Source organism: Struthio camelus, chromosome 7, assembly GCF_040807025.1.
Source record: "Struthio camelus isolate bStrCam1 chromosome 7, bStrCam1.hap1, whole genome shotgun sequence".
Classification (NCBI taxonomy): Eukaryota; Metazoa; Chordata; class Aves; order Struthioniformes; family Struthionidae; genus Struthio; species Struthio camelus.
Window position 1 is genome coordinate 43287132 of NC_090948.1, and position 27657 is coordinate 43314788.

At 43.3% G+C, this 27657-nt stretch overlaps 2 protein-coding genes across 9 annotated transcripts in view; one reads left to right on the top strand and one right to left on the bottom strand.

The window, feature by feature from the left end:
- Positions 1-5692, top strand: part of PAPSS2 (3'-phosphoadenosine 5'-phosphosulfate synthase 2) — a 37996-nt gene extending 32304 nt beyond the window's left edge. For 2 of the 4 annotated variants that reach the window (XM_068951113.1, XM_068951115.1), the window contains 4 exons: positions 443-711; positions 1864-2093; positions 2656-2817; positions 5012-5692. In XM_068951113.1, the coding sequence (XP_068807214.1) occupies positions 443-711; positions 1864-2093; positions 2656-2797 (641 nt within the window). In that variant the 3' untranslated portion in view covers positions 2798-2817; positions 5012-5692. Of the gene's footprint in view, positions 1-442; positions 712-1863; positions 2094-2655 lie in introns of all 4 variants that reach the window. The other 2 variants (XM_068951112.1, XM_068951114.1) reach the window with 1 other exon arrangement.
- A 2376-nt stretch (positions 5693-8068) lies between these two features.
- ATAD1 (ATPase family AAA domain containing 1) lies at positions 8069-27652 on the bottom strand. 5 transcript variants are annotated; one of them, XM_068951118.1, is made up of 10 exons: positions 27332-27652; positions 23779-23954; positions 22016-22114; positions 21584-21704; positions 19775-19975; positions 18456-18562; positions 14924-15013; positions 12452-12502; positions 10125-10261; positions 8069-9570 (listed from the first exon to the last, which is right to left on the bottom strand). In XM_068951118.1, exons 2-10 carry the CDS (start codon positions 23938-23940, stop codon positions 9450-9452), a joined length of 1089 nt encoding a protein of 362 aa, XP_068807219.1. In that variant the 5' UTR covers positions 23941-23954; positions 27332-27652; the 3' UTR covers positions 8069-9449. The 5 variants fall into 5 exon arrangements, with proteins under 5 accessions (XP_068807219.1, XP_068807222.1, XP_068807220.1 ...); XM_068951121.1 differs by having other exon boundaries at positions 27338-27358; XM_068951119.1 differs by lacking the exon at positions 27332-27652 and adding an exon at positions 27091-27311.
- Between the last annotated feature and the right edge of the window lie 5 nt (positions 27653-27657).

Sequence of the window (27657 nt, forward strand, 5' to 3'; positions counted from 1 at the left end):
CCCTTTCAGCCCTTTCATTTCACAGTCATTTCATCTCAGTGCTCAAAGTGGGAAAAAGCTTTGGCCTTCCTGAAGATGTCATTCAACTTGGAGAAGTCACAGATCACTTCAGAATTCAGGGAACTCGATGCGGGTTTAAAATTGTTCTCAGTGACATCTGAAGAACATCATCGTCTGTAGGAGAGCTGATGGGACTGCAGTCGGCCCCAAAGGAGAGCTCTGCAACGAAAATAAACTTTGCAGAGTGATTAATAGACATTGCACATATGGCAGACGCTCATTTAAGGTATTTAAGGTGTCTTTCATGTGAAGATAAGATACGCAAGGCATCTGCTGTCATATGGAAATGTCAAAATGTACATGATGTGTAAAGCTACTGTTGTTTAGGGCAGCCTCTGAACTCCTGGGCAAGCCTGTGACCTTCTGCATCTTTCCTTTTTAGATGCTGTCTTTGCATTTCAGCTACGTAACCCCGTGCACAACGGGCATGCCCTGCTCATGCAGGACACGCGGCGTCGGCTTTTGGAGAGGGGTTATAAAAACCCCGTGCTTCTCCTACACCCCTTGGGGGGCTGGACCAAAGATGATGACGTCCCACTGGAGTGGCGGATGAAGCAGCATGCGGCGGTGCTAGAGGAGCGCGTTCTGGACCCCAAGTCGACCATCGTTGCTATCTTCCCCTCTCCCATGCTCTACGCTGGTCCCACAGAGGTAATGTAGCGGCTGGCTGCTCACCGTGTGATGGCACTTCTTAAACCTTCCTGCTTGCAAGGAGTGAACTCAGTCTGCAGGGAGGACCTCTGCCAGGTTCCCAGGACAGCTCCGGAAAGCAACAGGCCAGGGAGCCGCTAGTCGTTGCCCGCTGTTAGTTCCCTCCATGATTCATTCAGCAGCCGTCTACCAGCAGACCTCAGCTCAGCGAGCTGAACTGCTTCTGCAAGCTGTGCCCGGAGCCGGGGACAAGGGGACTGGAAACAGGTTTTTTTACCGCTTTGACCCTATGCTCTGCTGGGCAGGGATGCTCATCAGTTTGGTTATTCCCAATGGTTTCCCTTCTGTCCCTAAATTGGTGGGACCAAAGCAGTTGACTCAGAACCTCCCTTGCAGGCAGCCCAAGCCCATCACTGGCAGTTCGTTTCGCTGCAGCTATTCACTGACTGATTAAAAACTCAATGCTATGTTACGTCCCTTCAGCAACAAGTGATCTAAGGAGATGAGCTAGCGTGGAGTTAGCTATCTTAAATAGCCATTCTCTGGGTGTTAGTGTTATTCTCATAGCATCTCAGAGGCGTGGAGCGGGAGATGTCGTAAACTGAATTATTTGCCTCAGACGGACTGTCTACATTTCTGTTTGACCACAGCGCAAGCAGCGCAAGCAGCAAATAAAAGGAGCCGGGCGTGGAGCTGAGCAGAGGCCACGGATGCAAGTAGAGATGCATCAGACAGATCCTTTGTTGTAGACGAAAAGAGGGCTGCGTGGGCAGTTTTACCCTGCCTTTGCACAAGTGGGGTTTGATGGCTGATAGGCACAGTCTTTGTGTGTTCAAAGACAGAGAGAGCAAATCACTGCCTCAGTTCACTGCAGAAATGGAACAAGATCGGTTCCCTTCCCCAGTGTTTCCACTGCAATACGTGTCCTTAGCAGAACTACAACATTACACAAGGTCCAAGCAGTGGAAAAGGAGTCTGGGCAGTCTCATCACTAAAGAGAAACTGCCGAGAGGCTGCTGGAAAGCGTCCTTCCTTCCTTCCCTCCTGTACCTGAGAGTGCTGAGTTTGCCAGGATCTCTCTTGTAGTCAATGACAGGTGGATTTACTATTGCTCAGCACATGAACAGAAGTCTTTGTGTCTCTCCTCCACAGGTGCAGTGGCACTGTCGGGCTCGCATGATTGCTGGGGCTAACTTCTACATAGTGGGGCGAGATCCTGCAGGCATGCCTCACCCGGAGACCAAGAAAGACCTCTACGAGCCCACGCAAGGAGGGAAGGTCCTCAGCATGGCACCAGGCCTGACTTCTGTGGAAATCATTCCCTTCCGGGTTGCTGCTTACAATAAAGTAAAAAAGGCTATGGATTTTTATGACCCACAAAGGTAACCCAGACAGCAGCGTCTTTTTTTTTCTTTTCTCCTACGCAGTGCCGTTGGTTTAAGATTGCTTCTGACTTGCAGCTTACCTGAGGAAAGGGAAAATCAGTATTCCTGGTAAAATGGCTGTGAGAGAAATGAGAGAAGAAGTCTTATCTGTGAAATCCATCCACTTTCCCTTCCAAGACTTGGCACCAGATAAAGGATTGAGCACATGGCACTAAAGATATGCTGTCTTAGCCAACAGAAAGGATAAGAAACACTCTTTGGGGAATAAGTGGCAGTAGAAATACAGCCTCTCGCTGCTGAAGCGTTTTATGTATGATCCAGCTCCTCTCGAAAGAGCAGCTCCTTTTGAGGATCCCTTTGCTGCTTTATGCCGATCATAAATTCACCCGTGAAGTCGCAGACTGGTGCCGCTAGTGCCTGCAGAGTTAACGCTGAAATGGTGCCAGGAGTTTTCAGACTGCATTCTTGGCATGGCAGAAGAGCTGCATTTGCAAAGACTCGGTTTGGTACGCGTGAGGCAGATTGCACTGATTTCATCCCTGTCTCTGTTTTGCCTTAGGCACGACGAATTTGACTTCATCTCCGGAACACGCATGAGAAAACTTGCTCGGGAAGGTGAAAATCCACCAGACGGCTTCATGGCCCCTAAAGCTTGGAAAGTCCTAACTGAGTACTACCAGTCACTGGAAAAAAAGAATTAGCACTACTTCTCCCTAGAAATGTGTGTATTAAGAGTGAGCAATGATGATTGATTGATTTTTCTGTGATCCGGATCAGTTACTTGGCATTTTCAATATTCTGACTGTAGGATTTTCCAAACAATGTCAGAGTGTTTTTAACGAATCAAAAATATTTTGAGCCTGATCCTTCCCCCCACCTTGAACTTGCTGAGAGCGTCCCTGTAAAGCTGGAAGAGAAAAGGAGCAGGCCCTTCAGTCCCAGCACAATGTGGCTCCAGAAAACAATTAGCCCGCGTGGGATTCAGATTGGCCAGTTGGATCATTTTGTGCCGCCACAGCAATGCTGCACCGGTCCCTGGTGATGCGCTGGGACCTCATCAGCAGGATTAAAAACACTTTTTTTTTTTTGATCCTCGCCCCCCCCCCCCCCCCCCCCCCCCCCCCCCCCGCAGAAGCAGAAGTGAAGAAGTGACTTGCCTTTTATCCCTCAACCAGTGTGGGGGGGTCCCACTGCTGGCCAGAAGAGCCAGGGAGCAGCTGCTGAAGCGAGGCGTACTGCTTGTTGCAGAGAGGCAGGCTGTGGCCAGCACAAGCTGTGGTTGCCCCTGCCAGGTTGGGAAAAGGGAGCAGGCCCTCGAAACTTGGATCCAGTCTCTGCTCTCAAGGTTGTGCCTCAGACCATTTTTGCTAACAAACAGCAGATTCTTTTTTTTTTTTTTTAAGTCCTTTTTTAACTGGATTTTTTTAACGGCCTTGGCTCTTGCCACTTCCTTGCTGCTGAGTTGATCGCTCCCTGTTCGTCCTTATTACCTGCTGCTTGACCTCGTCAGTTCAGAAGCTGAGCTGAGCTTTACTGATGCGCCACGTTCAGCTTTCCATGAGGCGACGAGGCAGAGCAGCCCCAGCAAATGCCAGAGGGAGGCTGCGAGGGGTCTGGGGACTCCGCCAGGAAGACCACCCCCCGTACTCACAGCGTGGTGGCCACACTAGTGGGGGGGACCTGTCCTGGGAGGCATCTTAAGGACCAGGAGAGCTCTGAGAAAGCTCAGAAACACATGGTCAGCAAGTAAAAATTGCAATGTTGGTTGCATGGGTTCACTTGTATCCTCCCTTCTGGCAGGAAGAGCTTGTCCTAAGGGCAGGATTGGACCCCCCCCCCCCTTCCCCAGCCCTCCCTCCACCCCTCTGAAAGGCTAGTTAAGAATGAAGCACCGTGACAAAATCAAAGTGCCAAGTGGGCCCAAGTGACTGTAGCCACAGAGAGCCAGGCAAGAGATTGCTCGAACACTGCCTGCTCCTCTTTACGTGCCCTGCCCCTGAGTCCGGAGCCAGGAGCCCTAAGTGGGTGCAGATGAGCCAGTTTTACGTCAGGGCCGTGGGATGGCTGACTCTGGCATCAGTGAGGAGCCGGCCAGAGGGTGGCAGAAAAGTACTAGTTTTGTTTTGTTTTTTGTTTTTTTTTTAAAAAAAACAGAGAGGCTCTCTTATTGCCACCCAAGGCACTGCTGTGGCGAGGGTGATGGTGCCCAGAGGTGGCAGCCTGGGCACTGGTGCTTTTCCCAGCGCTGGCTAATGGAAAGTTACTGCAGAGCTTTTTTGTTTTGACCTGGACTTTGCCATCGTGCGTCTCTGCTGATGCACAGTTATTGCAGCGAACTCTTACAGGGCTGGAGAGCGTAAATCTAAAGTGCCGCTTCACACGGTCATGGCTGTAGTCTTACCGTGAGCATGTCACACTGGTACACTGAAGCCTAGTAGTTGCCAGTGCACGTCCGGGGGTGGGGAGGGCGTTGAAGGTTTGGGGAGCTGAACCAAAAGCCCCGACTGGCCGCAAGGCTACCTGCGCTCCACCTGCTTTCCCACCCCAGCGCCTCAGGGGCCTGCTTGCAGGCGGCGGGGGCGCTCCCAGGGCCCATCCTGCGCGCCCACACCGCAGCTCCTCCTGCCAGCAGGCTCAAGCTAGCCCTGAGGCGCCCAAGCTGCGACGCCACCAGGGCCGCGTGCTGCGGGCAGGCATTCGCCAGCTGTGGTTTAGGGGCGCGCTACCACCGCGGCTGTGCCGCTCAGTCGTAATATTTCAGCGGGGGGGGGAGACAGCTATGCACTTGCTAGTTACTGCAACAATGAGAATCCGATGATTTTTTATACTCACCCTTTTTTAGGAGATGCCCCAGAACCGGTCAGAACGTGTTTCAAAAGAACTGGAAATAGCGTTCTCCTCTTCTTCTATTTCAGGTTTAATTACAAACGGATCTACATTAAGTAAAAACAATCCTGCTTCTGCTTGCAATTTAGTCTAGTGAGCTACGTCTCAAGTGAAGCTGCTTTGCTGTGGCCATGGTACAGTGTCCAAAACTATGCAAGCGATTGGAAATATTTTTGCAAAAAGTGTTTTATTTCTCAATGATGTCATCTTTTTTTGCTGGTAATTGTTTAAGTATTCAAAATGAAGAGCCCAAAGCTGTATTATACCTCAAAAAAGGTGCAAAGACAATGTTAGTAGCTGAAAATATACTAGCAATAGTGCCTTGTATAGTCAGCCCCTCTGGCAGGGGCCTGAAAGACAAAAGCAATACTCCAATTTATAATTGTAATGTTTGCCATTTTTTAAATAGTTGAAATAGTGCTGTTGCCTCTCATCCTAAAATCAAGTGGTTCAAGAAAATGCAGTAAATCCAAGTGGTTACAGCAAAACATAAATGTTGTAGTATCCTTAAAAAATAGTGTAGTATACTGATTACCTCTGATTAAAATAGAGTACATCAACTAGTTTTTTTTATAGGATATTTATTAAAGACATGAGACTGGAATTTGTACCTCAACTGATGCAGCTCACGATTTAATATATTCTGAACTTGATACTCTGCTACAAAACACTCACTTTTAGTACAAATAAATATTTATACGTATAACTAATTCTTTGCAAGTTTGTTGAAAAGCACACTCCCATACCACCGCAGACTTATTTTCGAAGGCGATGGCTTCGTCGGAGAGACTCCAAGGCGCTCGGCCAGGGCAGGCAGGGGACCGCCTGCTGTGAGCTGGCAGGTTCCCAGCGCCACGCTGCTCCAGGCGCCTCCCGAGAGGGACTGTCACGGCAGCGCCCTAACGCCGTGGGTTTTACCCTCTACCCACCAGGGCACTGAGCGCACTGTCACTGCCCAACAGTCGCAGCTCCCGCTTCCCCAAGCACCATGGAGGGGGTGTGGGGGGGAACGGGACACCCCTGCCCAAGCCAGTTTCACATATGGTAAAGACCCCTGTTGTGTCCACATTTGAATTCTGCAAAATACTTGTAAAGGTGACAAGAAACAGAGCAACAGAAAACAAGGAACAGGTAAATGAAGTAGCTTCTCTAAGACTACTCCAGAGGTTTCTGTTTGCACTGCAGTATCAGACTGGCAGGATTAGCTGCTTTACAGCCCAAGAACGTTTTGGGTACGGTCTGTACCGTACATGCTGTCTAGCAGTGCTATGACTGAATAGGTCCTAAACAAATGATTTGCTTACTGGGCATGCGTATGCCTTCTCCTGCCAGAAGAGGCAACCTTTAAACCCCAGCAAGGCTCCTCTTCACACTGTATTGCAACTCAGAGCTCAGAATTTGGGACTGGAATCAGCCTCGACCCGCCCCTGTGAAAGTAATATGAGGTTTGAGCAAGTAGCTCAAATTCTGTGGGAGATTAGTTTGGCTTACCACTGCTTCTCTGCACAAGCCTTTCCCACTCTAAAGAGATGCAGGCTCTGCCAGCGAGGAACCTGGGCCAGACTGAGGCAGAAATTAAGTTAAAGGTGTCAGTGGCCGAGTTCTTGCACGATAAATCATGCAGCTTCCTCAGCCTTTCTAGCAAGCTACAGTAAAGATCCTTGCTTTTACAAGAGCTTGCTAAAGCCCCAGCAGCAGCACGCAAGTATGGAAGGGTCCTTGGAATAGTGAAAATTACACTCCAGCTGCAGTAACTTTACGATTGCAAATAATTCTTTATGTCTTTTCAAATTTGTCTCCTAAGCCCACAGCGATGCATTTATATTGATAGACACAACAAAAAGGCAAGATACAGCTAGTATGGAAACAGCCAGTTCTTAGAAACACCTAACAAGGAGAGCAGAGCTCAGCGAGTGGCAAGATGTTGCCCCTTGGCATAACGGTTAGGTCCTTTTCCTATTTCCATGCATCAGGCAGAGCAAGACATTCAAACCTGCTCAAAACTAGGTGTTAACAGTCCATCTGACTAACAGTTAAGACTGACGCTGCCTACAGTAGATCTTTACCAAGAGGCAACTATCCTGAGAAAGGAGGGAAGACACAGGACTGCTTACAGGCTGGGTTATTCCACCAGTGTGCAGCTTGGGGTTTTTCAGGTGTAACAGCTACTGAGATGTGCTGGGGGAACTTCGAAGTCAAACCTGCAACTGAAAAAGGGGTCACAGCTGAAATGAACTCAGTAGCTGAGCACTTAAGCTGGCACATGCATAATTTAAACCTTTTGAGAAACCCAGTTGAAATAAGTAGCACTGTTTGCATGTTGAATTTCAAAGCAAGTCCTTGAACTTTGGATCAGGCTTTCACAGAGCTAGCACTGACTTGGACTTTCTGAAGGAGTAATAGCTAGTCATACAGCGTATCATTTAATTTAATAGGCAGTAGCAGCATAAAATTTCCTCTCACTCAGGACCAAGGCAATGGGGAAACATGTTCTAGAAAGGACTTTACTCGAATTGCTGCACCCCTGCTGCATTTTCGTTGTTCACTACTGTAACGACAGCTAAGCTTTGCTGATAGTTATTCTTTCTAAAGCACTGCTCCTTTTCCTCCAGAAACTTTCAAACTCTCTCACTGCGGTTTCAGTTATTTTTCTACAGACTAAATCACCTCCCTTCCCTCCTTGTTGAAAGAATACAAATTACTAGCATCTACAGTACTGCTTATGTAACTTACCTTTTGTCCTATAATGAACATGACCTGCGGGATTAGCGTTCCATATCCCAGACCTAGTATTTTTTGCTGTGCCTAATTTCCCATGTCCTTGTGTTAGATCAGTATGCATTTACCATATAATTACTTCACTTTTTTGATATGGGAAAATTCTAAAACAAAAACAAAACAAACAAACATAAAACCTCCCCCCAAAATCCTGTGTTCAGTACTCAGAGAGATTAAATTGAGTCAAACTAACATCTCTTGCTTAAGGGGCATTATACAACTCATGTGCAAATGAAAGGGACTCCAGTTATGAAGTTTTTCTGTGGCTATAAGCTTAGTGGAAATTATCATCAGTACCTGATACTGTGTGATGGCTGGCTCAAATGTCTTTATTTTACTTTGCATCTTGTCTCATTTTACACTGTATCTTGCTTCCAATGCCTACCTTTTCTCTATTGCCAAGATATCTGTGACACAGTATACCATCCCTTAGGGTTTAAGAATCCTCATTACATATTTATGTTAAATTAGTCCACAATCCATAGTATTAGGAGAAGAAATTTAAATGATAAAAACTCATTGACTAACATTAGCAAAAAGCTTTCCCACTTGCATTTTTAACCCTTTGCCTTTTATCACATAATTTTACATAAATTTATTAAACTGTTACTTGCAAGAACAGCATAACATTGCTAAATTACATTGATAAGTCTAAGACCCTTTCCCTTCAGTTTCGCAAATCAGAGCACATGACAAAGTAATACACCATGAAACACATCCTCTTGCCTTAGTCAAAAACACATGTAAACCTTCCTGGTACAATGCCACAGTGCTGCAGTGGGTCTTCTAGAGAAGACTGAATAGCAGCAAGCCCTCGTTATAATGCATAATAGATCAGAAAGCCACAATTTTTCAGAGAGCTTAATGAAATGTGGGGCTTAATGAAAGACCAGTTAAGAAGATTCTACTCTATAATTGCTCATATTGGGGGGGGGGGGAGGGGAGAATATAAAAATAACATTAAAAGCATTAAATATCCTCAAATAGTAGGATTCATACAAAATGAAAAGTATTTAAACATTTTTACAGTAGTTTACTGTCTTTACTAAATGGCACCAGACTTCAAGTGGTAATGTGAAAGAAAAATCAGTAATATTTTTAATTTTGCCTGAAAATTATTCTAGAAGCAGAATTCCTATCTTCGTATTTGCTGCTAAAAGGAAGAAGTAAATGTGAACTGAATATAGATGAATCTTTAATCTATACATCTTCTGATTTGGTTTGATTCAGTAAGTAGAAAAGATTTTCCATACTCAAGTTATCTACAGATTATGTCTATATATAAAAAAATGTGTGGATATATACATTTCATACATACACACACGCTTGTACATATATACACAAACTGGTAATGGATCATCTCCCCTCCACACAGCTGACCCACTGAACCCGTGCACCACATCAGAACCTGCTTTAAGGCTACACAGCGGATCGATTATGGGACAGAACACAGGCAGTTGCCTCTTGGTCTGGGCTAATTGTTCCACTTCATGATCTATTGTTACATTTCTAATCGCACATTACTAAATTTCAATAACTTAGAATTTGTTGTATAAAAACAATTCCAGAAACATAACTCCCTTCTTCAAAGAACATCCCCACTCCCACCCCCTTACGTTGTTTTTACTAACTGATTACAGAAGTCAACAAACTAAATCACATCAGAAACTGCAAACATACTCTTGAGTCTTAATCTAAACTAACATGCATCAAAACATTCTGGAGCGTGGCATCCTTCGATTTTCTCATCTTTTCAATTGCCCTGTGTAGATCCTGTTGCTGCACGGGCCGGATTTCATCATCATCATGGCTTTAAAAGAGGGAAAAAAAGGAGAAAAAAAAAAAAAAAGAGAAAAAAAAGCAAATAGTGAATCAGGTGCTGCATAACAACTATTCAGACAATGAAAAGTAATCCTTGACAACAGCAACTCTGATAGGGAGCCAGCATTACTGGGAACATATACCCATGCGTATGGTTTACCTTCAAGAATAGGAGGTAATCAGAGGAACATTACAGCAAATACAGTCACATGCATACAAGAGCGTTTCCAGCATCTAAGCTTGGTAATATAATGTAGTAATACAACTCTCTTGTTTTCTCATGTCATCTCAAGCTTATCACGTTGGAACAAATAATCTTATTTTCATAGTCAGAATGAATAAACGTGACTTATTGACATTCTGTTGTATAGCAGCAATTTCTGAAGAAAAAAAGAGAACCTACTTGTGAATCACAGTGTTTAAAACAACCCTAAATTTGCAATTCAAATCAAAAGATACAAACTCATAACTGCACAAAATGTAGCACCAAGAGCATTCACAGTTGCTGTTCGGCTATCGTAACACAGAGAATAAAACACCTACTTCTCTTCTTCACAGGCAGAATTAACGTATTCCCTGACACAAAGGAGTGCTGCATCCCGGCACATTTCTTTCAGGTCACTTCCTGAGAAGCCATCAGTTTCTTTAGCAACTTCTAGGAGATCTACATGCCTGTCCACCTGTCGAAAAAGAAAAGGTAAGAACATGATAACTTTGAAGTCATTTACACTCTTCTACTAGAGTACATCACATAGTTGCCTCTAAATATTTTTACCTGCCTTAAGACTTTTTTTTCCAGTCTTGCCTTTTTTTGACAGCTAAAGGGAAATTATTAAATTGTTTTGTGTTCTGAACTCTCCAGGTAGTTCATTTCATTAAATGAAACTGATACTTCATTTAATAAAACTCTGTAGTTGATTAAAAATGAACAGGTGATTGAAAGCGAACTGTTACACTGGTGTTTTCTGTTACTTACAAAATTCCTGTGTGGTTTTGAGAGTCTACTAGACGACAACTGGATCACAGAAATAACGACCCAGTTCCCCAAATGCCTAAACAAGTCTCCTACAACAGCAGTGGTTTTTTGGCTAAGGGCATTAGACCCTAGTGCGTCTTTAGATCTACAGAGAATGCACACTACCTATTGGGCCTCCTTTCACAGCCGCAGCCTTTTTTTCCTAATAATATTACTTGAAAAAGTACATTTTATTTTCATAAACACTTATTTTGACCAGTAACACAGTAAGGCTGGAAAAAGTTGCTGTCACATCTACATTTTGCTGTTGGCACCTTTCAGCGCAAAAGAAGAACTCCAAAAAGTTTTTTTGCTGAGCAAAAAGGGCTGAACAACTGTGCCTATTTTATACAACCATGACATGGGGAACTCAGAGACAAAATAACTTGTTTAACTCCACGTGTTGGATCAGAGATAGAACTCAGACAAGCAGCCAGGAGAGCCTACAGCTCCAGTCGGGACCTAACATTTATCCAGTTCTTTCCAGCACATTTTCCAATGCATCTGTATTTCCTTTTGTTAAAAAGTTAAAGCCAAGCTAGCCTAATGAAAGTGAGAGGGAACAACTTCTAAGAGAGAATCTATTCCATGAAATTTGCTAACCGCTGATAAAGGCAAAGCTCCGTATGTAATCCATATTCCTTCTAACTACCAGTTCAATTAATCAGTGGACTCCCAGGGAGCACCTGAGAATGTGTGGACATCCATTGAGCCACCTTCCCTCCCGCTTTTCCTGAAAGACAAGGGTGAGAGTGATGCTGTCATGTTCACTCAAATCTTGGACTTGTACTTGAGCCTGGGGCTCCCTGGTCACCACATTACAACTCTACATGCAGCAGCACCCTGGTTTAGGTCTGGAGTGAGCCATCTGGCTCCCCAGGTGTGGAAATTCACGCAAAACTGGCAACCTGGCTTACTCTGAAGCGTTCTCCTACGGACGCTACAGAAGTTCTGTTTTGATGTGCTTTGCTGTAACAACTCCAGCATGATCCTGCACGCAAATACCAAAGCCAGCGATGGGCAACTGTAGATCTGCATGTAATTGCCTAATCTGGGGCAAAGGCTGTCAAGAACTGAATGGAGCAATGCAGCTGGCTAAGAATAAACATAGACAATGGGCACTTTGGATACCAAGCTTTAACAAGGATTTCCCTTGGAGTGAGAAAAGAGAAACAAGATCTTAAGACAGGGAAAACCTGAGGGCATGACTAAACCCATCATGGGAAGGAGTCTCCCAGAAAGTTTGTTCCTCTGGCTGAAAATAAGCCGGGCTTGAGAGATCCAATTCTGCCTCCTATTGGATAACCAATAAAGGCTAAAGAAAATACAAACTTTGAATCAAAATGGCAAAAGCAGCACTGTCAAAGGATGTTATTCTTCCTTTCTTAGCTAGAGCCGATTAGCTACGGAGTTCAAAAAAATTCAGTAACTCTTCTTCCTGAATGAATACTTCATGATGGCTTGAAATTTCTTTCACTGATCAAAGTGATTTCCAAACATGATTCATCTTTGGCATCTTCAGGGAGATAAATATATTATCTTGTTATGTAACAGGAAAATGGAGACAGAGAAATTAAATAATTTTCCTCAGAGACAGTGTTTCACCAAGAAATCCAAGACTACTACCGCTCTAATAGAAGGCTCGTGCTTAAACCAGTACACAATTCTGCTGCTTTAATTTGAAGCCACACCTAAAACTACAAAAGATTCCTAAATTATAATCAGAAATATTCTGGTAGATAATATATATCTTGCTCCAAGAAAGACGATTATAAAACTTTTTTCCACAACTCCAGAGTTTGCATTCATGACCACAGCAATATAGCAGATGAATCATTAAAAGACATCTACTCACATTTTCATTTTTCAAAATTAGCTTCAGGATTGCTTCTCTCTGTTTCAGAGCCTTAAACAAAAGAGATTAAATTTATTAAAGAACAAAAATAAACACACGTAACATTTATCTCAACTTTGCACTGCGTGGGCCTTCAGTCAAATTTCAGTGACAGAACGATCCCTCAAACGGGAGACAAGGATACACACTCAGGAAACCTATCTGATGGTACATGAGGCAAACCACTCAGCAGAAACAGGTCTAGGGTACTCTGATTCCAAGAGCCCAAGAAACTAAACATTTGAGCATATACCTTTATATTAATGATAGGAAAAGAAAACAAGTACTGAGGGACATTTAGTCTCACTTTGCCCTAAGCAATAGCAGCTTTTGTCTGAAGCTCCCCTGTTATCTTTAACAGAGGGCTGACTCCCAAGATTTAGAGGATGCTTTCAATAAAGACTCTGCAAAATCAGATAAAAAGGATAAACTGCCCTGCCTAATAAGCCTGTTCAAAAAAAAAAAATTAATTCAATAGATCATTCTTGGGAAATTTTAAGCAGTTATTACACACTGTAATGAGGTTATTAAAAGAAACAACTAAGTCCTACGCATATCTTTACTAATGAAGTAAAACACGGGTAGTGAAGCGATTTGTTTACCTCTCCCAATGCTAAACTTGTCTGAAATTCACTTTCATTAAAAAAACAAACAAACCACATGCAGAGGAAAAAAAAAACTAGGACCCATAGAAATACCTTGTAGCTGAACACTATATTCTGTCCCATAAAACACTTCTAGCTGTCATTTCCATGTGCCTTGCAGATAACCGAGAAATTTGGAGGCGTTCTCCTTTCCTAAACTTACCTACAGTGTGAAACCTACAAGGCTTTAGCCACTTTACAACAATACTAGGTGTTCGTGCTTTCAGTCCAGAGCGCATGCAAATTATCTTAGCCCTCTATAAGGGGCATAACAAAGCTTGGTTGTATCACAAAGCACTACAGACAAGAACAAGAGACAAGTTGGCTATAGGAGGATAAAAAAGTTACACATCCATGCCTTAAGCGATTCACTTTCCGTTTTAATTCTAGTACTCAAGAGAACCAAACCCTGTGATAACATTCTGAGGCATATCTGGAGATCATTCATCCTTCTACTTGTGGTTCTTGATAGAAAGACGTGAGAAGGTACCAAAATACACTGCCATTGCCCTTACTAATTCAAGGAAAACTTGAAGGTGAGTTAAGGTTTACGGAGCCCTACGAAGAAGCATCTCAAAAAAGCAGTCACTAGGTTTTAAACACTGTTGCAAGAAGTATCTGCCCATGAGGACTGACAGCCAGTTCTCACAAGACAGATCTGGGAACACGAGTACCCTCTTGCACAATCAATATTGAGGGAGTGAAACTCTTAAGGTTCTGCGAAACATGAATAGTCAAGGTTATTTCAGTAGCTAGGAGGGAATACTGACAAACACTACTGAACTTTTTGCAATACTGATACAAAAATGTCTTGTGATAGCACTAGGCATTCAAGTGCTGTTAAAATACTTTGACAGGGACAACAATAGCAAAATTTATAGAAGGGGCAACATTGTGACAGCTGGCATAATTGATAAAGACATTAATTACTGCCTATTTGGCTTAAGTCACGAAGGGTACAAGAACAGTCTTTCAGATTGACTGCTGCGTCCGACTGCAGAAGGGCTTGAGCAGAATGTAAGCTTTGGCATGCAGATTTCATTCCCCTCTTTTCTCCTTGAAAACTAAATATTGTGTATCCAGGAACTATAAACGCTAGTCAATACACACCTGCTTTTCGATACTATCCAAACTCGGTGTCACTGTTCCCAAAAGCAAGCGCATGCACTAATTAAAAGCAACCACAAAAAGCACACTAAGTTAAAACTAAGTTATCTTAAACGTACTGATGGGGAAAGCGAGCCGCAAAGGGCTGAAATAACTAGCAAGACACCCACACAGACTGTGAGAAGCGAGCTGCCCCTTAACCTCACAGCGCCACAACCTCTGGATTTCTGTGGTTGTCTAATACGCTGTCCTGGTATAGATGATGCACCTTTTTGTTTTTCTCTCTGTCTGTAACTGCCCAATATTTCCTTACAGAATACAGTTAACTGGGTTAGTTTGCACTACCGACAAGAGAGCTAAGGGCATGAGGTGCGCGGTCTGCGTTCAGAAGGGAGACAGAAAGGTCAATAGCAAAGCTGTGCTGGAAAACAAAATAGTAGGGCTACTGACCATGGACAGTATCCAGCACTAAGTGCAATGAGCTGACACAAGACGCCCCCTAGTTTTCTTGGAGAAACTTCACTGAAAAAAGCAGAAGTATACACACTTCTAAAAACAAATCAGAACAATATTCCATCTCCATTTCTCTGAGAAATGAAGACATACATCTCCTGGCTGATAAGGCGTTTACTTGTTGTTCAGCTACTAGGCAAACTGTTTAAGCAAAGCTGGTCTGACTTACAGGTTGGTTGATGTGAAACCGGGTCGGCATTCTTCTCATGATTGCAGAGTCAAGATCCTGAGGACGGTTGGTAGCTCCCATCACTATTACCTGTATGCAGCAAGAGAGAAAACTAGTTAGCCTGAAACCAGTTTTTAAATCATCATTGTGTTGGAGTTTCAAAAACAAACATGTGACTCTTCCAAATTTTATCAGGCACATCAACATTTAAAGAAGTTACATGCAGCTTCTTGGTACTGATTTCAGCAATTGGATTTAAAAAGACAACTTAAGAAAGCATTGGTGCCACAGAGTACCATCCATGTAGAGACTACGCGAGTCTGAAGCCTTCTAAGCCTGATTTGAAAGTTCAAGCAACAAGCGGTAACCTAAGACTTTTTTTTTTTTTTTAATAGGTGTCAGTGATGCCTGTTTAGTTCCTACTAGGAACTAAGTTTGGAAGGAACTTGAAGGGAAACATTTTGATAAAGTATGGAAAAACTTTTCATTTCTGTGCTATTTTAAAAAAAGAAAGGCAATCAGTTCACTAGGACAACCAAATCAGCAGCTTTCACAGGTACTAAAGCCATTAAAAAGTTTTTTTTTTTTTAATTAAGAAAACTATCAGAAATCAAGAAGAATCTACAGGTGCTAGTATACTTTAACAGCAGCGCATTAGATGTGTGTAAGCCAAATTCAATACAAGGAGAGTGTTTACTTCACTTAACTGGATTCCAGTTGTTAGTTTAAGAACAAATTTATTTCCAGTACACCACAGCCTTGTGTTTTTATTTGTTATTTCAAGTTTATTTACAATGTAAATAATCAGTCAAGAAAATGAATAACGTCAAAGAAATTAATATCCTATCAATACAGCTTCCTGACATACTTTTGTTCTTTTGTTTCGGATCACTGTTCCGCAACTGGCTCTAGCAGCTTCAGTAGCCCGTAGCGAAGCCAGGTGGCGTTTCCTGGCTCAGAGCGGCTCTGCCACCTAGAGGCCTAATTAAATGGTGGCAAACTGCTTCACGAACAAAACAAGCCAAAAGGCTCATTTACAGCCGAGGCTCTGAAATCTTTGCCAAGGCTCCTTCTTGTAGCAGTTCTGCACACAAGTTCTTTGGTCTTGCGTGCAATAGATCAAGCAGGGGACAGCAAAGATGGTTTGAAGCTGCATCTATGCTCCTTTGATTGCTGAATCAACTGGGTAACAGGCCAGTCTCTGGGGGAGTTGAAGAAATCTTTACGTTCGGCCTACTTCTCCTTTTTCCCCTACCAAAGACAAAGGAGATAGAAGAACTATGCGGGTACTCGGGAGAACAGCACATACACTGACGAGGCTCCATGCAGGGCCTCAAATGACTAGCGCTGAATACACGCTAATGATTTGGCTAAGCCTGAGCTGCCTCTTGCAAAGAGACATCCCTATCTATACCCATATTGTGCTTCCCTGAGGTCTGTGTCAGGGCCAGCGCTGGACCCAAAATGTTTTTCCTCTGTACTACTGGAACAGAGGAGCCTGCCCAGAACTCAGGAGAAATCTGCCCAGAACTGGCTCTGTCTGCAGGTTCTGCTAACCCTGGCTCCCCAAGGGATGAATGTAGCTATATACTGCTTCCAGACTTGAACAGCCTCAAAGCAGCACAGCCCTGTTTGCCAGGCGCTGTGCCTGAAGTTCCTTCTGGACTCAAAATTATGTCCTTGGCAGGTTTAGCCCACCCACAGACGACAGAGTTGAACACACTTTTCAGGTGCAATCAACGCAGAAACAAATAACATTCGTTACAACGCTTATTTACAATTTCCTCCTAACATTTGGAATTTCTGTGCAACAGTAACAAAAGCAGACTTTAATCCTTAGTCAAAAGAAATTTGTTTGGCAAGAATCAAACAAGCAACCCAAAGCTCCCGAGTAAACATCTGTAATTAACAAAGGAATCGAATGAACTGGCTGTCAAAAATGAGACAATACAGCAATGTCAAAAGCACTGTTTAAAGAACACCTCCTGAATAGCAATGACATCTAAGGGAGGAGCCTTAAAAATATGGTATTGAAACAAAACACTCTCCAGCTGAACCCTCCCGCCACCCCAAGAAACCTGAATTAACCACAGTGTCTTCAGCCAACTGTTATTATTGCATTTTATTTACTCCAGTGTCTGCTGCTATGCAGAAACATATGAGTAAGGGACAACAATGACTCGCTAAGGCTTAGCGCACTGAACTCAAGAGATGGATAAAATCACCTATTGTCTTACTGCAGGGAATGAACAGCTTAACTTGCTCCAAGAAGCTGTCACTATATTGCGAAAAAGATAACATATTAAAACCCTGGAAGGAGTTTCCAGTTAAAAAATTCCACTTAAGCGTTCATACCATTAGCTTCCTATTCACAGTAAGCAAACACTCAACCCGTATTTACGTATCTTGAATGTGTTCTCATCAGTTCCTAAATCAATTGAAAAAAAGTATTTAGTATAAGCTGAAGACAGCAGGAAAAGGAAAATTTATAGAGAACTAACGTGCATCAGAGGATCAGAACTCATCCACAGAAAATAAAGGCTCTTACTTCTCAGGTACCAAATTTAATCCAGAGACTACTATAGCAATCATCCACAGACACTAGGTCTAAACAAAATAATTATGACCAACCATCCAGTTTTAAAGTCAAGGAGAACAAACAAACAAAAACCCCCAAACCAGAAAAAAACCCACCCCCTCCCCCCAAAACACGCTTCTGCTTGACACTTGCAGAAAAAAGGCTGAAAGCTTAAAATTTGGAGAAAGAACGCTCTTTTTAAAGGCCTTAGAAAGACTGTTCCAGGTGAGAGTTAAAAAACATACCGAGGTATTTGTTCTATGCTACATTCGAGTCTGTTGTACCATCAGTGGTTTTGGGGTTTTTTTTTCCTTTTCTTTTTTTAAAGCATTAGCAGCTATTTTTCCGAACTATAATATCGCTGTGGCGATTATGAGAGGCGGAGATAAGCAGAGGGAGGAATACAGAATTGAAACATGACTCCATTTAGAAGAATTTGTCTTTTGAGAAAATCAGTTTTCCTACCCTTTCAAATTAACTCAAATCAAGGGCATTTGCTAGTCTACTGCTTTTCTGAAAAGAAAAAACCCTGCAACTAGGATAAATACTGATTTTTCCAATACCTTTCCTAAAATCAAGTGTTCACTTCACCTGGAAAAAATACTGTCGACAAGATATCTTTCAAAGCAGCTTACAAGTCCTAATTTTGGGAGCTCAAACTTTACAACTGTATTATTCAAACTTAAGAGACTTCTGAAAAGAGCACCTTTTAATTAAAAAGCAAGCAAAAACACCCAAGAAAAGCCCACACAAAAACAGTCTTCTCACGAACAGAAAGATCTATTAATATAATTCATCTAATTCCCATGATACGTTGGTAATCACTAACATTAGTAGGTTGACAAACTCTTGGCAATTACTACATGCAATATGCTACCTTTTCCCAAATCCAGCAACGCATGCTAACGTTGAAGAAAGAATTACGTTACTTTTCATGTCATCCTCTTTACTTACTTGACAATTATAATCAGTGTCCAGACCATCCCACAGACTCATGAACTGAGCTTTCATCATAGCTGTAGCTTCGTGGTCAGAACTCGAGCGACTTCGTAAGAAGGAATCTGTATCAAAGGATTCAGTAAAGCAGTTTGCTTTCAATCCTGCCATAGAAACTGTACACTGTTTTATTTCTCATGTGCAGTCCTATGTTATTCTGTCTCTTATGAATACTTCTAAAATAAATATTGTCAACAAATGAAAAATATTTCATGAAAATGAAATGAAAAATATTTCATGAAAATGAAATGAAAAATATTTCCTATGACAAAGGATAAGAAAGAGGAGTCTTAGTACATTTTTAAACATTTTTTTCAGTCACATTACTTAAGTATGTACCTATCACAAGAAATTGTCCCACATCTTGTGTTTTTTGCAAGGGCTCCACATTTTCACTTTCCTGAATTCATGGAAAATATAACTTTCACCTTAATTGTTCATGCAGAGTTTGAACATTCAGCGTAAGACAAGTTAGAAGACACCAAAGCACAGGTGAACAGCTGTTCTCTAGAACAGGACTGTCCTAAAGTAGACCCTACACCCCGCTATGCAGTGCTCTAACTTTGCTAGTGGTTGCCTAAAGAATTTCCAGCAGCTAGTAAAAACCCACATTTCTCATATCTGTATGAAAGAAAAAAGTATCTTAAGAAAATAATCTTTCCGTAAATTGAAAACGGGGAAAGGGTAAAAGCTTCAACACCCTGTTCCTACAAACTGCATGACTAATTCTAAGTGCCAGTGCTAGGGGACAATGAATAATTTTCAGTGACGTTCACAGCAACTTAAACACTAATGTGACAAGTCCAAATGCACTGAGCACTTGGCACCTTTGCTGTCTTCCTAACTGAAGTTTTCCTGTTACTTCTTCCGCCTTATTAGACTACTGTTCCTGAGCTCTCCTAGTCCTGTATTTTATTCTCTATTACGTTCCCTCATGGCAAAAGCTACTCAGTGTTAGTGTGTGTTTTGGTGATGAGTTTCCTGATTAGATAGTTACCTTTACAGAAGACAAGCTTCCTGCAGGAACCAGCTTAGCCCTAAACAAAAATAACCAGTAACCTGTTCTACTGTAATTTCCTCCACTGACACTAAAAAGAAGTGTACTGTTTTTCCTATTTTTTCACTATTGCTTTTCAGTACTATTTATATGACTAAACCTAGTTCTATTATCACTCTTTTTAAAGAAGAGATGGCACTAGCCAAACACACCCATTACCTTGAACTTACAGTTTAATGCCACTTTGTTAGAGTTACTTACAAAGCAGATAGATTCTTACCTATCTCATCAATAAAAATGATGGACGGTTGGAGCTTTATGGCAAGGGAGAAGACAGCAGCAGCCAGTTTTTGAGACTCCCCATACCATTTGTCAGTCAGTGTTGAAGGCTGGAGATTAATAAATCGACAACCTGCTTCCTTTGCAGTGGCTTTGGCAATCAGTGTTTTACCACAACCAGGAGGGCCATAGAGAAGTACTCCTGAAAAAGAAATGGTGTTAACGTTCTCTCATCACAGTACGCAAAACACACTTTGGTATAACAGACACGATTGTGTACGACTTGCATTTTATCCAAGTTTTAAAAGATGTGCAAACAAGTACAGAGTTTTCCACCAGTTCAAAGAGATTAATGTTAGTTTTTTAAGATATTCTTACCATAAGATAAAAATAAGAATACCTAAAAATGGATACAAACAGAGATATTTGTTTGAAAGATGACTGTTCTATTTCTGTGATTGTAAATGTAAGAAAAAACTGAAAAAATACCTATTTATTTTCTATGAGCATTTGACAGGCCTTTTTAATAGATTGTTTCAACCTTGCTAATAAAATGTATCACAGAGGAAAAAAGAGGGAGCCCGTATAAAAAAGTCACCCACTGTAAACATATGACATCTCATATTCTTCTTAAACTCGTCACACTGAAACAATTAACACTAGTTCTTTTCTAACACAGATGTAAAGAAAACACTTTAAAGGAAAAGAATAATTCGGACAAGCCAGAAACAGAGAATTACTAAGTTTTTTTCTGTTAACGTGACCGATGACCATAAACAGCATAATCACTCTGAAGTGACTTTCTATTAACACATGATGCAAGCCACTAATAAAACTGGGGACCCTGCCCCATGTGGAAAGCCTGGTTAAAAATAAGTGAATAAATAATAAATTTTTTTCCTTCAGCTTATTAGATCATGACATTAAAGAAATTTTCCAGACGGTTTCAATTTGTGACTTAAACAGAAAGTAGACTGGAAAAACTAAAGCAACTACAGAAGTGCTTCAGTTACTTGATTTAGTACATGAAATCAAGAAGAGATGGTCACAGATACCGGCAGTAATTAACAGTAGTCAGAGGATTTTCAGAAGATAAAATTCCAAGGATCACAGCAAAAAATAGACTTTGGCATTTTGTCCAAAAATTTAGGTTCAAATTCTGCTTGTTTGCAATAACGTACAACAAACATGGCATTCCAGTAGAGATACTCCAAATTTTGTTTTACTGCTGGAAAGTTAATGTCACCCTCCACTTTCCTTACTGCCTCAATACTGTCCAACTAAACTCCAGAGAAAGCCAAAGGATCTCCAGAGTAAAACTGATATCCCTGTCTGTCTGAACAACTGGAATTTCTAGGACTAGAACAGAGAGACATCTGCAAGATCAGCTAACAGTAAGTTTTTATATTTATGACTTTTGTTTCTATGATAGGATAGAAATGTTAACAAAGTATTTCTAACTTGTACAACAGAGTTACAGCTCACCTGAGCCAAAGGGCAAGGCTGGATATAAAAAAAGGCCAACATTAAAATTCAGTTAAAAACATGAACTACACAGATGAATGCAACAAACAAAATGTAACTTCAGTAACTAAAGAACAATTATTGCTTCATTAAGATGAAACGTATTCACTAGTTTACTTTTTTACCAAGGGAAGAGGGATAACCACGACCTGGAGGATTTTCCCTGGCAATCAGTCCTAACTGTTACTTTGGACAACTGTTAACTCCATTTCCTCTTTTCTTTCTATGTCATCCTAACTTTCTTCTTTTAATACCAATACATAAATCCATAACATTTCCTTCCTACCTTTTGGGGGCTGTAAGAGTCTGGAATTCTCAAACAAATATTTCTTCTTGATGGGCAAAATGACTGTGTCTTTCAAATCCGTAATAACATCATCCAAACCTGCAATATCGCTCCAGGTTACCTGATATGGGAAAACAGTATTAAAAATGATCTTTATAGTCCCTGCTTTAAAAAAAAAAAATACATTTTTAAGGAGGCCCCATAAAAAGCTTTAAAGTAGTGTAAAGCTTCAAAAAAATTAAGTGATTAAAAAAAACCCACTCTGTTCGCAATGATGCAATTTTAGTACCAAATTACAGAAGTCTTTTCTGTATATTTTCACATATATGTATATATGAGAAATAAAACCATCCAAAGTCAAAATCAAGCTCTTCCACGTCTGAAGTGCTCTTATGGGAAAGAGGGACAACTGCGCGGAGAACTGTCTCTTACGTGCATACTAAGTGGATCTACAAGATGTGCAGCAATGCTCATTTCATATTCAGTAAGTTTGACATTTTTCACTCCAATCTGCTTCATTAGCTTTTCAGCCTGGAGGGGAAAACAAAACAAAAAAAACTACTAAGAAAATTAGAAGAAGAAATTGGTTAGCTTATTCAAAAATTATTTTTAAAAGAGCTGCTATTTTGAGTCTGACAGTCAAAAATATGAGCTTCTCAGTAAGCCACATTTGAAAACAGCTTAAATCATTCTAAAGTAGAAGGTCCCGCTATTTCCTAATGACTTACTAGTCACTTGAGTGAAATTAAGTCACATGTCTTAAGTTCCCATCAAATAAGTGTCACACCAACTCCCCTCACCCCCCTCCCCAAATCTACAAGTCATAAATTGTGAGCTGAAAAGCAGTCAAAACTAACATTAAAACACTAAGTTGCTGTCCAGAACAGGGCTAGCATATAGGTAACCCCAATACAGAACCACTTCCATAACCTGCGTGGGAGCTTCTAAAGCTGATACAGATTCCATTATGCTTAAAGCCAATTAGTTCTTACAAACTTTATATAGTATTCAGAGGGAAAGCTGGGAACTTATCATTAAAGATAACTCTAGAGATCCTTCGCATTTCTATATTATCTTCATTCACAACCCTGCAAATAACAGACACATTCTTAAGGAAGATACAGTCTTTTTTTAGAATAAAACAAATGGTATCAAGGAGAGATTCACATATTTTTAAGAAAAAAAGAAAGAAAGATAATGCATAGAAGTTAGAAAACACTGAACACAGAGGAAAAAACTGACTTTCTCTCCATTTAAAAGGAAAAGTCATTTGTTATGTCAACACATTTTCACAATTCAGTTTCTCTTTACACTCAATCTTGTGGTTAAGTCTGACATGCTTTTGAGATATTGCAATCTCTTATATAATTGTTGGCATTAGCACAGATTGTGAAAGTTGATTTTTCAAGTTGGGCCAATTTTTTAACTAAGGATCTCATTAAAAAAAAAAAAAAAAGAGAGAGATAAATAGAGTTAGGTTGCTCAAAACTGCTGTTTGAATCTGTCAAGTTTAAGTTGTGTCAGCCAGAAAACACTTAACATTTTATCTGAAATGCACACAAATCTTTTCTCAAAACATTAGCTCTCATGAATCATTCTAGGCCAATATAAAGGATGAGGCTTTTCACTTTTTTTCCTCCCCTTTCCAGGGCATTTTGACCTCTAGTGGGGAAGGTGTGGGCAAGGTGCATGGTACTCCTAAAAAGGCAACTGGACAACAGTGTTCCTCTTTGTCATGAGTAGCTACAATCTCTGCTTCTGTCATTAACCTGTAATTGTGAAAAAGCAGCACAGAAACAAGTTGTTTCTGCTCAAAGTTTTAAAACGCATCCAACAGACCGATGAGAGCATTATTTAATGGCACTGCTGCTTAGCAAAGCTGTCAGAAGCAGAAGAGGCACTGGGAGCACACACCCACAGATACTTCAAGACAACATCACGCTGTAGCTGAGCAGTTTTTCACCGCTGCAAGCTAGACATTGCAACTTGTTACAAGTTCTGAAAGTGCTAATAGTTTAAATCCTGACATTTACTAGAACTCTTTCTAATTTTTTGATTTTTCCACATTCACATGCTTTTGTGATTCCTTTGTTCGTTATTCCAAGTCTAGTTTTCAGTTCACAAATTTCTCAGTATAAAGAGTAATTAATGAGCTAGCATTTTACAGCTATACTTATGACTAAATAAATACCTACCTGTTTCTGAGCTTCTACTTTTTGCTTTCTGGTTGGATCAATGGCATCTACCATCCATTTAATGGTAAAATATGTTACGGCACCAAATATTGTTAAACGAAAAATTAAACCGACCACTTCGTTCCGACTCAGGGGACGTGAAAACGCTTCCGCATGTACCATTTTGCCTCTCAACCCTAAGTGTAAAGATGCAGGATTGAAAGAAAGGAAAGAGAAAGTCATTAAAACTGAGAAAATGTTTCCCTTATATTTAAACATCGTTTTACAAAAACTTATTTTCCATGCAGAAAGCAGGCATAAGGTTTACCATGAGGTATCTCAACAGTAGCACAATGCCAAAATATTAAATTGGATAAGATTAAAGCGCACAGCAGTGAGTATACTGATGATGTGGTTTCATTTCCATTTTTCTTAAGCAGAAAGCAAATGGCAGTAATAATTTGAGGCCTTACTTCTGTGACTGAATAAATTCAAAAAGGTCCTGATTTCAGTCTTCCCTCAAAAAAATCTACATGCCTTTTGGCTCTACAATACCTTACCAAGAAAGATTATTTTATTTCAGTGCCTACTTTATATTCCCATTAAGACTGAAGTTTTATGACTGTTATCAACTTCAGAATGCTAAGTCATGGAGACAAAGACAACTACATTACTTAAATGCGGAATTCTTTTCCCTAAGAGGAAACCTAACAGAAAAGCACTCAAGTGTCACATTCAAAAAAGATTTATGACTTGTTTTTGGGTATGACAAGGTTAAGAGTTGGAATCTGCATCTAAGAGAATATACCTCTAGTCTTTTAAGCTATTAACATCCCTGGAAAATTGAAAATGCTGGATGTGGCACACAGCTATCAAGGGAAAACTCTGACTACTGTAGGAGCCAAAACCAGAAAGTATAAAGCTCCTTCATGTTAAGAGAGCTTGCTGGATGTGAAGAAAAACTCTTCCTAAAACATACCAAAATGAACTAAAAAGTGGAGTCCTCTTTCCCTGTTCTACTTTGTACTGAACTGGTAGGGTCTCTGTTTGAGAATCGCAAAAGCCCTACTCATTCACTGCCTGATTTTTCTGTGGCAAGGGTAAAATCAGTGACAATTCCTTTGGCAGCTTCAAACATTCCCTGGCTGATCTCCAAACTGAGCCGTCAGCCAGGGAAACTCTGGACTACCTAGAGCCAAAATATCCTTGAATTCCCTCTCTCTTGGCTGGCAGTCATATTATGTTGACCCTCTATTCAGATAAATGCAATAGTAATGCCATACCAGAGATTCAATTTAAAAGGATTCAGCAGATGGGAATTAGAAGGAGCACCATTACATGTTTGTCAAAAGACATCAAGAGCTTGCTATGACATTCCAGCGTCGACTGCTAAAACAGCTTTAGCTCTGCATTTACAATTTACAAATTATGAATGTTTCTGTACATTAAGAATGTTTCTGTGGAATGTTTCTACTTGGAAATTGGTTAAAATTTTCCATTTAGGCATCCAAGCAACTAATCAGCACTAGCAGATTCAGCATAGGCTCTTAACATCCATTGGTTAAAATAAAAGGGATAAATATTCACTGAAGAAATCAGCTTCAAAAAAAGCTTCTTTGGCAAACCTTGCCCTGAACGCTAATCGTAAGAAAAGCTTTAACAGAAGAGACTTTTAAGCTTGTCTAAGTTCTGTTTACACTGTCTTAATTTTAGCATTCTTCCCTACATAGATCACTGAAACAATGGCAAAGACGGTTAACTGAATGCCAAACTACAGTTCTGTACAGCTACTGCTACATTTTCATCGCACATTAGAATAGTTCATCGTTGCTGTTTTTGCATAGTTCTGCTTGTCTGCATACTAATACTTCAAACAAAAAATGGAGAAGCTGTGCTGGTTCCTTTTCTGTTCCTGTAGCATGACTAGAGGGAAGTTGGGCAACTTGAAAGAATTTCTTGGCTCTCCTTGAACACTTAGAAGCAAGAGCAAACGCTTCGTTTTCAAGTCTGTAAGCAGAGATAACAGCTGAAAAGTTCCTGGTTGGAATTCCAGCCCTTCCACGTTAGTTATAGAGTACCTACCTGAGGGTGGTATCAGAGAGGAGAACGGAGCTGACAGAGCATTTGCTGTCCCTATCCTACTCCTATTGCTATTGTGCACTCCCCGCTGCTTCCCTTGTGCCCGCTCTGCCATTAACGTGCTCCCTCGCCTTTTAGCAAGCCAGTTCAGCTCACCAGACTAGCAGAAAAGGCCAGCTTTTCTGCAAGGTTGGTGAGATGAATCATGCCTCCAAGGGTCTGGTGCGTACCCAGACCGATCAAAGGGAAGGGGGCAGGACGGCAGCGGCAGGAGGGAGCACCTTTTTTGGCACCTATGAACACTAGGCTGCTTCCACCGCCCCAGGGCGCTCACCCCGCAGGGTGGGTGCTGCTCCTCTCCCGTGTTTTCGCGCCTCCGGTTCCCTGGCCTGCAGCCTGCGCCCTGGGTGCAAGGCCCGGGTGCCGGCACGCAGGCAGGGGCAGCACGGGGGCAGAAAAGCAAACACCCCTCCCAGCTACAGCCTCGCAGCCACCTGAAGGCTGTCACGCCTCGATCGGGACCGGCTTCTGCCGACCCCCCGCGCGCCTCCCGCCCCTAGAAAAGCAGGCCCGGCGCCGCCGCCGCAGCGAGGGGCGCCCCTTGCCCCCGCCAAGGACGCGCGGAGGGCGCGGCGGTGGCGCAGACCGCCCCGCCGGGGCAGGGGCATACGGGCGCGGCCTCCCCCCGGGGGCGGGGGCGGCCATGGCGGCCCAGCCCGGCCTACTGGGGGAAAGGGCCTCGCCGCGGCAGTTACAGGCCGGGGGGGGGGGAGCTCGCGCCGCGGCCGTTACGGGCGGCCTTTACTGGGGGGGGGGGGGGTGGAGCTCGCGCCACGGCCGTTATAGGCCGGGGGGGAAGCTCGCGCCGCAGCCGTTATAGGCCGGGGGGGGGGGGGAAGCTCGCGCCGCAGCCGTTATAGGCCGGGGGGGGGGGAAGCTCGCGCCGCAGCCGTTATAGGCCGGGGGGGGGGGGGGGGAAGCTCGCGCCGCGGCCGTTATAGGCCGGGGGGGGGGGGGGGGAGCTCGTGCCGCGGCCGTTATAGGCCGGGGGGGGGAAGCTCGCGCCGCGGCCGTTGCGGGGGGGGGGGGAGGGGGGGAAGCTCGCGCCGCGGCCGATGCGGGGGGGGGGGAGGGGGGGAAGCTCGCGCCGCGGCCGATGCGGGGGGGGGGGGGGAAGCTCGCGCCGCGGCCGTTGCCCGGGGGGGGGGGGGAAGAGCTCGCACCCCGGCCGATACCGCGAGAGGAGAACCGCACCTCAGGAGAGGGCAGGCCGGGGGCTGGGGGCGCGGACGGGGCCGGGCAGGGCGGCGGGGCCGCGCGGAGGCGGCCGGCGATGCGAAAGCGAAAGCGGGCGCCGGTTAGGGCCGGCCCCTTCGCCCGTGACCTTCCCGCGGCCTGGCAGGTGCCGGGGCGGGAGCGAGGCCCGGAAGGCGGCGGCGGCGGCCGGACACTCGCTCCTCCTCCCCCCCACCCCCCTCCGCGCCCGCTCTCTCACACGGACGCGCGAGCCGGCCGGTCCCGGCGGACGGACGGACGGGCGGGCGGGAGAAAGGCGGCGGTCGGCAGCGCGGCCTCCCGGCGGCGGCCGCGTCCCTCGCTTCCGTCCTCCGGCCGGCTCCCGCGGCCCAGCACAAAGGTTCCGCCCGCGAGGGGGAGCGGGCTGGGGCGCCGTTAACGGCCGGCGCGGGCCCCTCGGCGCGACTCGCGGCTCCTTCCGCCTGCGCGCAGCGGGTAGCCGGCCTGGGAGCTGCAGGCCGGCGGCCCCGGCGGGAGGGCAGTCACAGGGGGCGGCCTTCGGCTCCGGCCGGCTCGGGCTGGCGG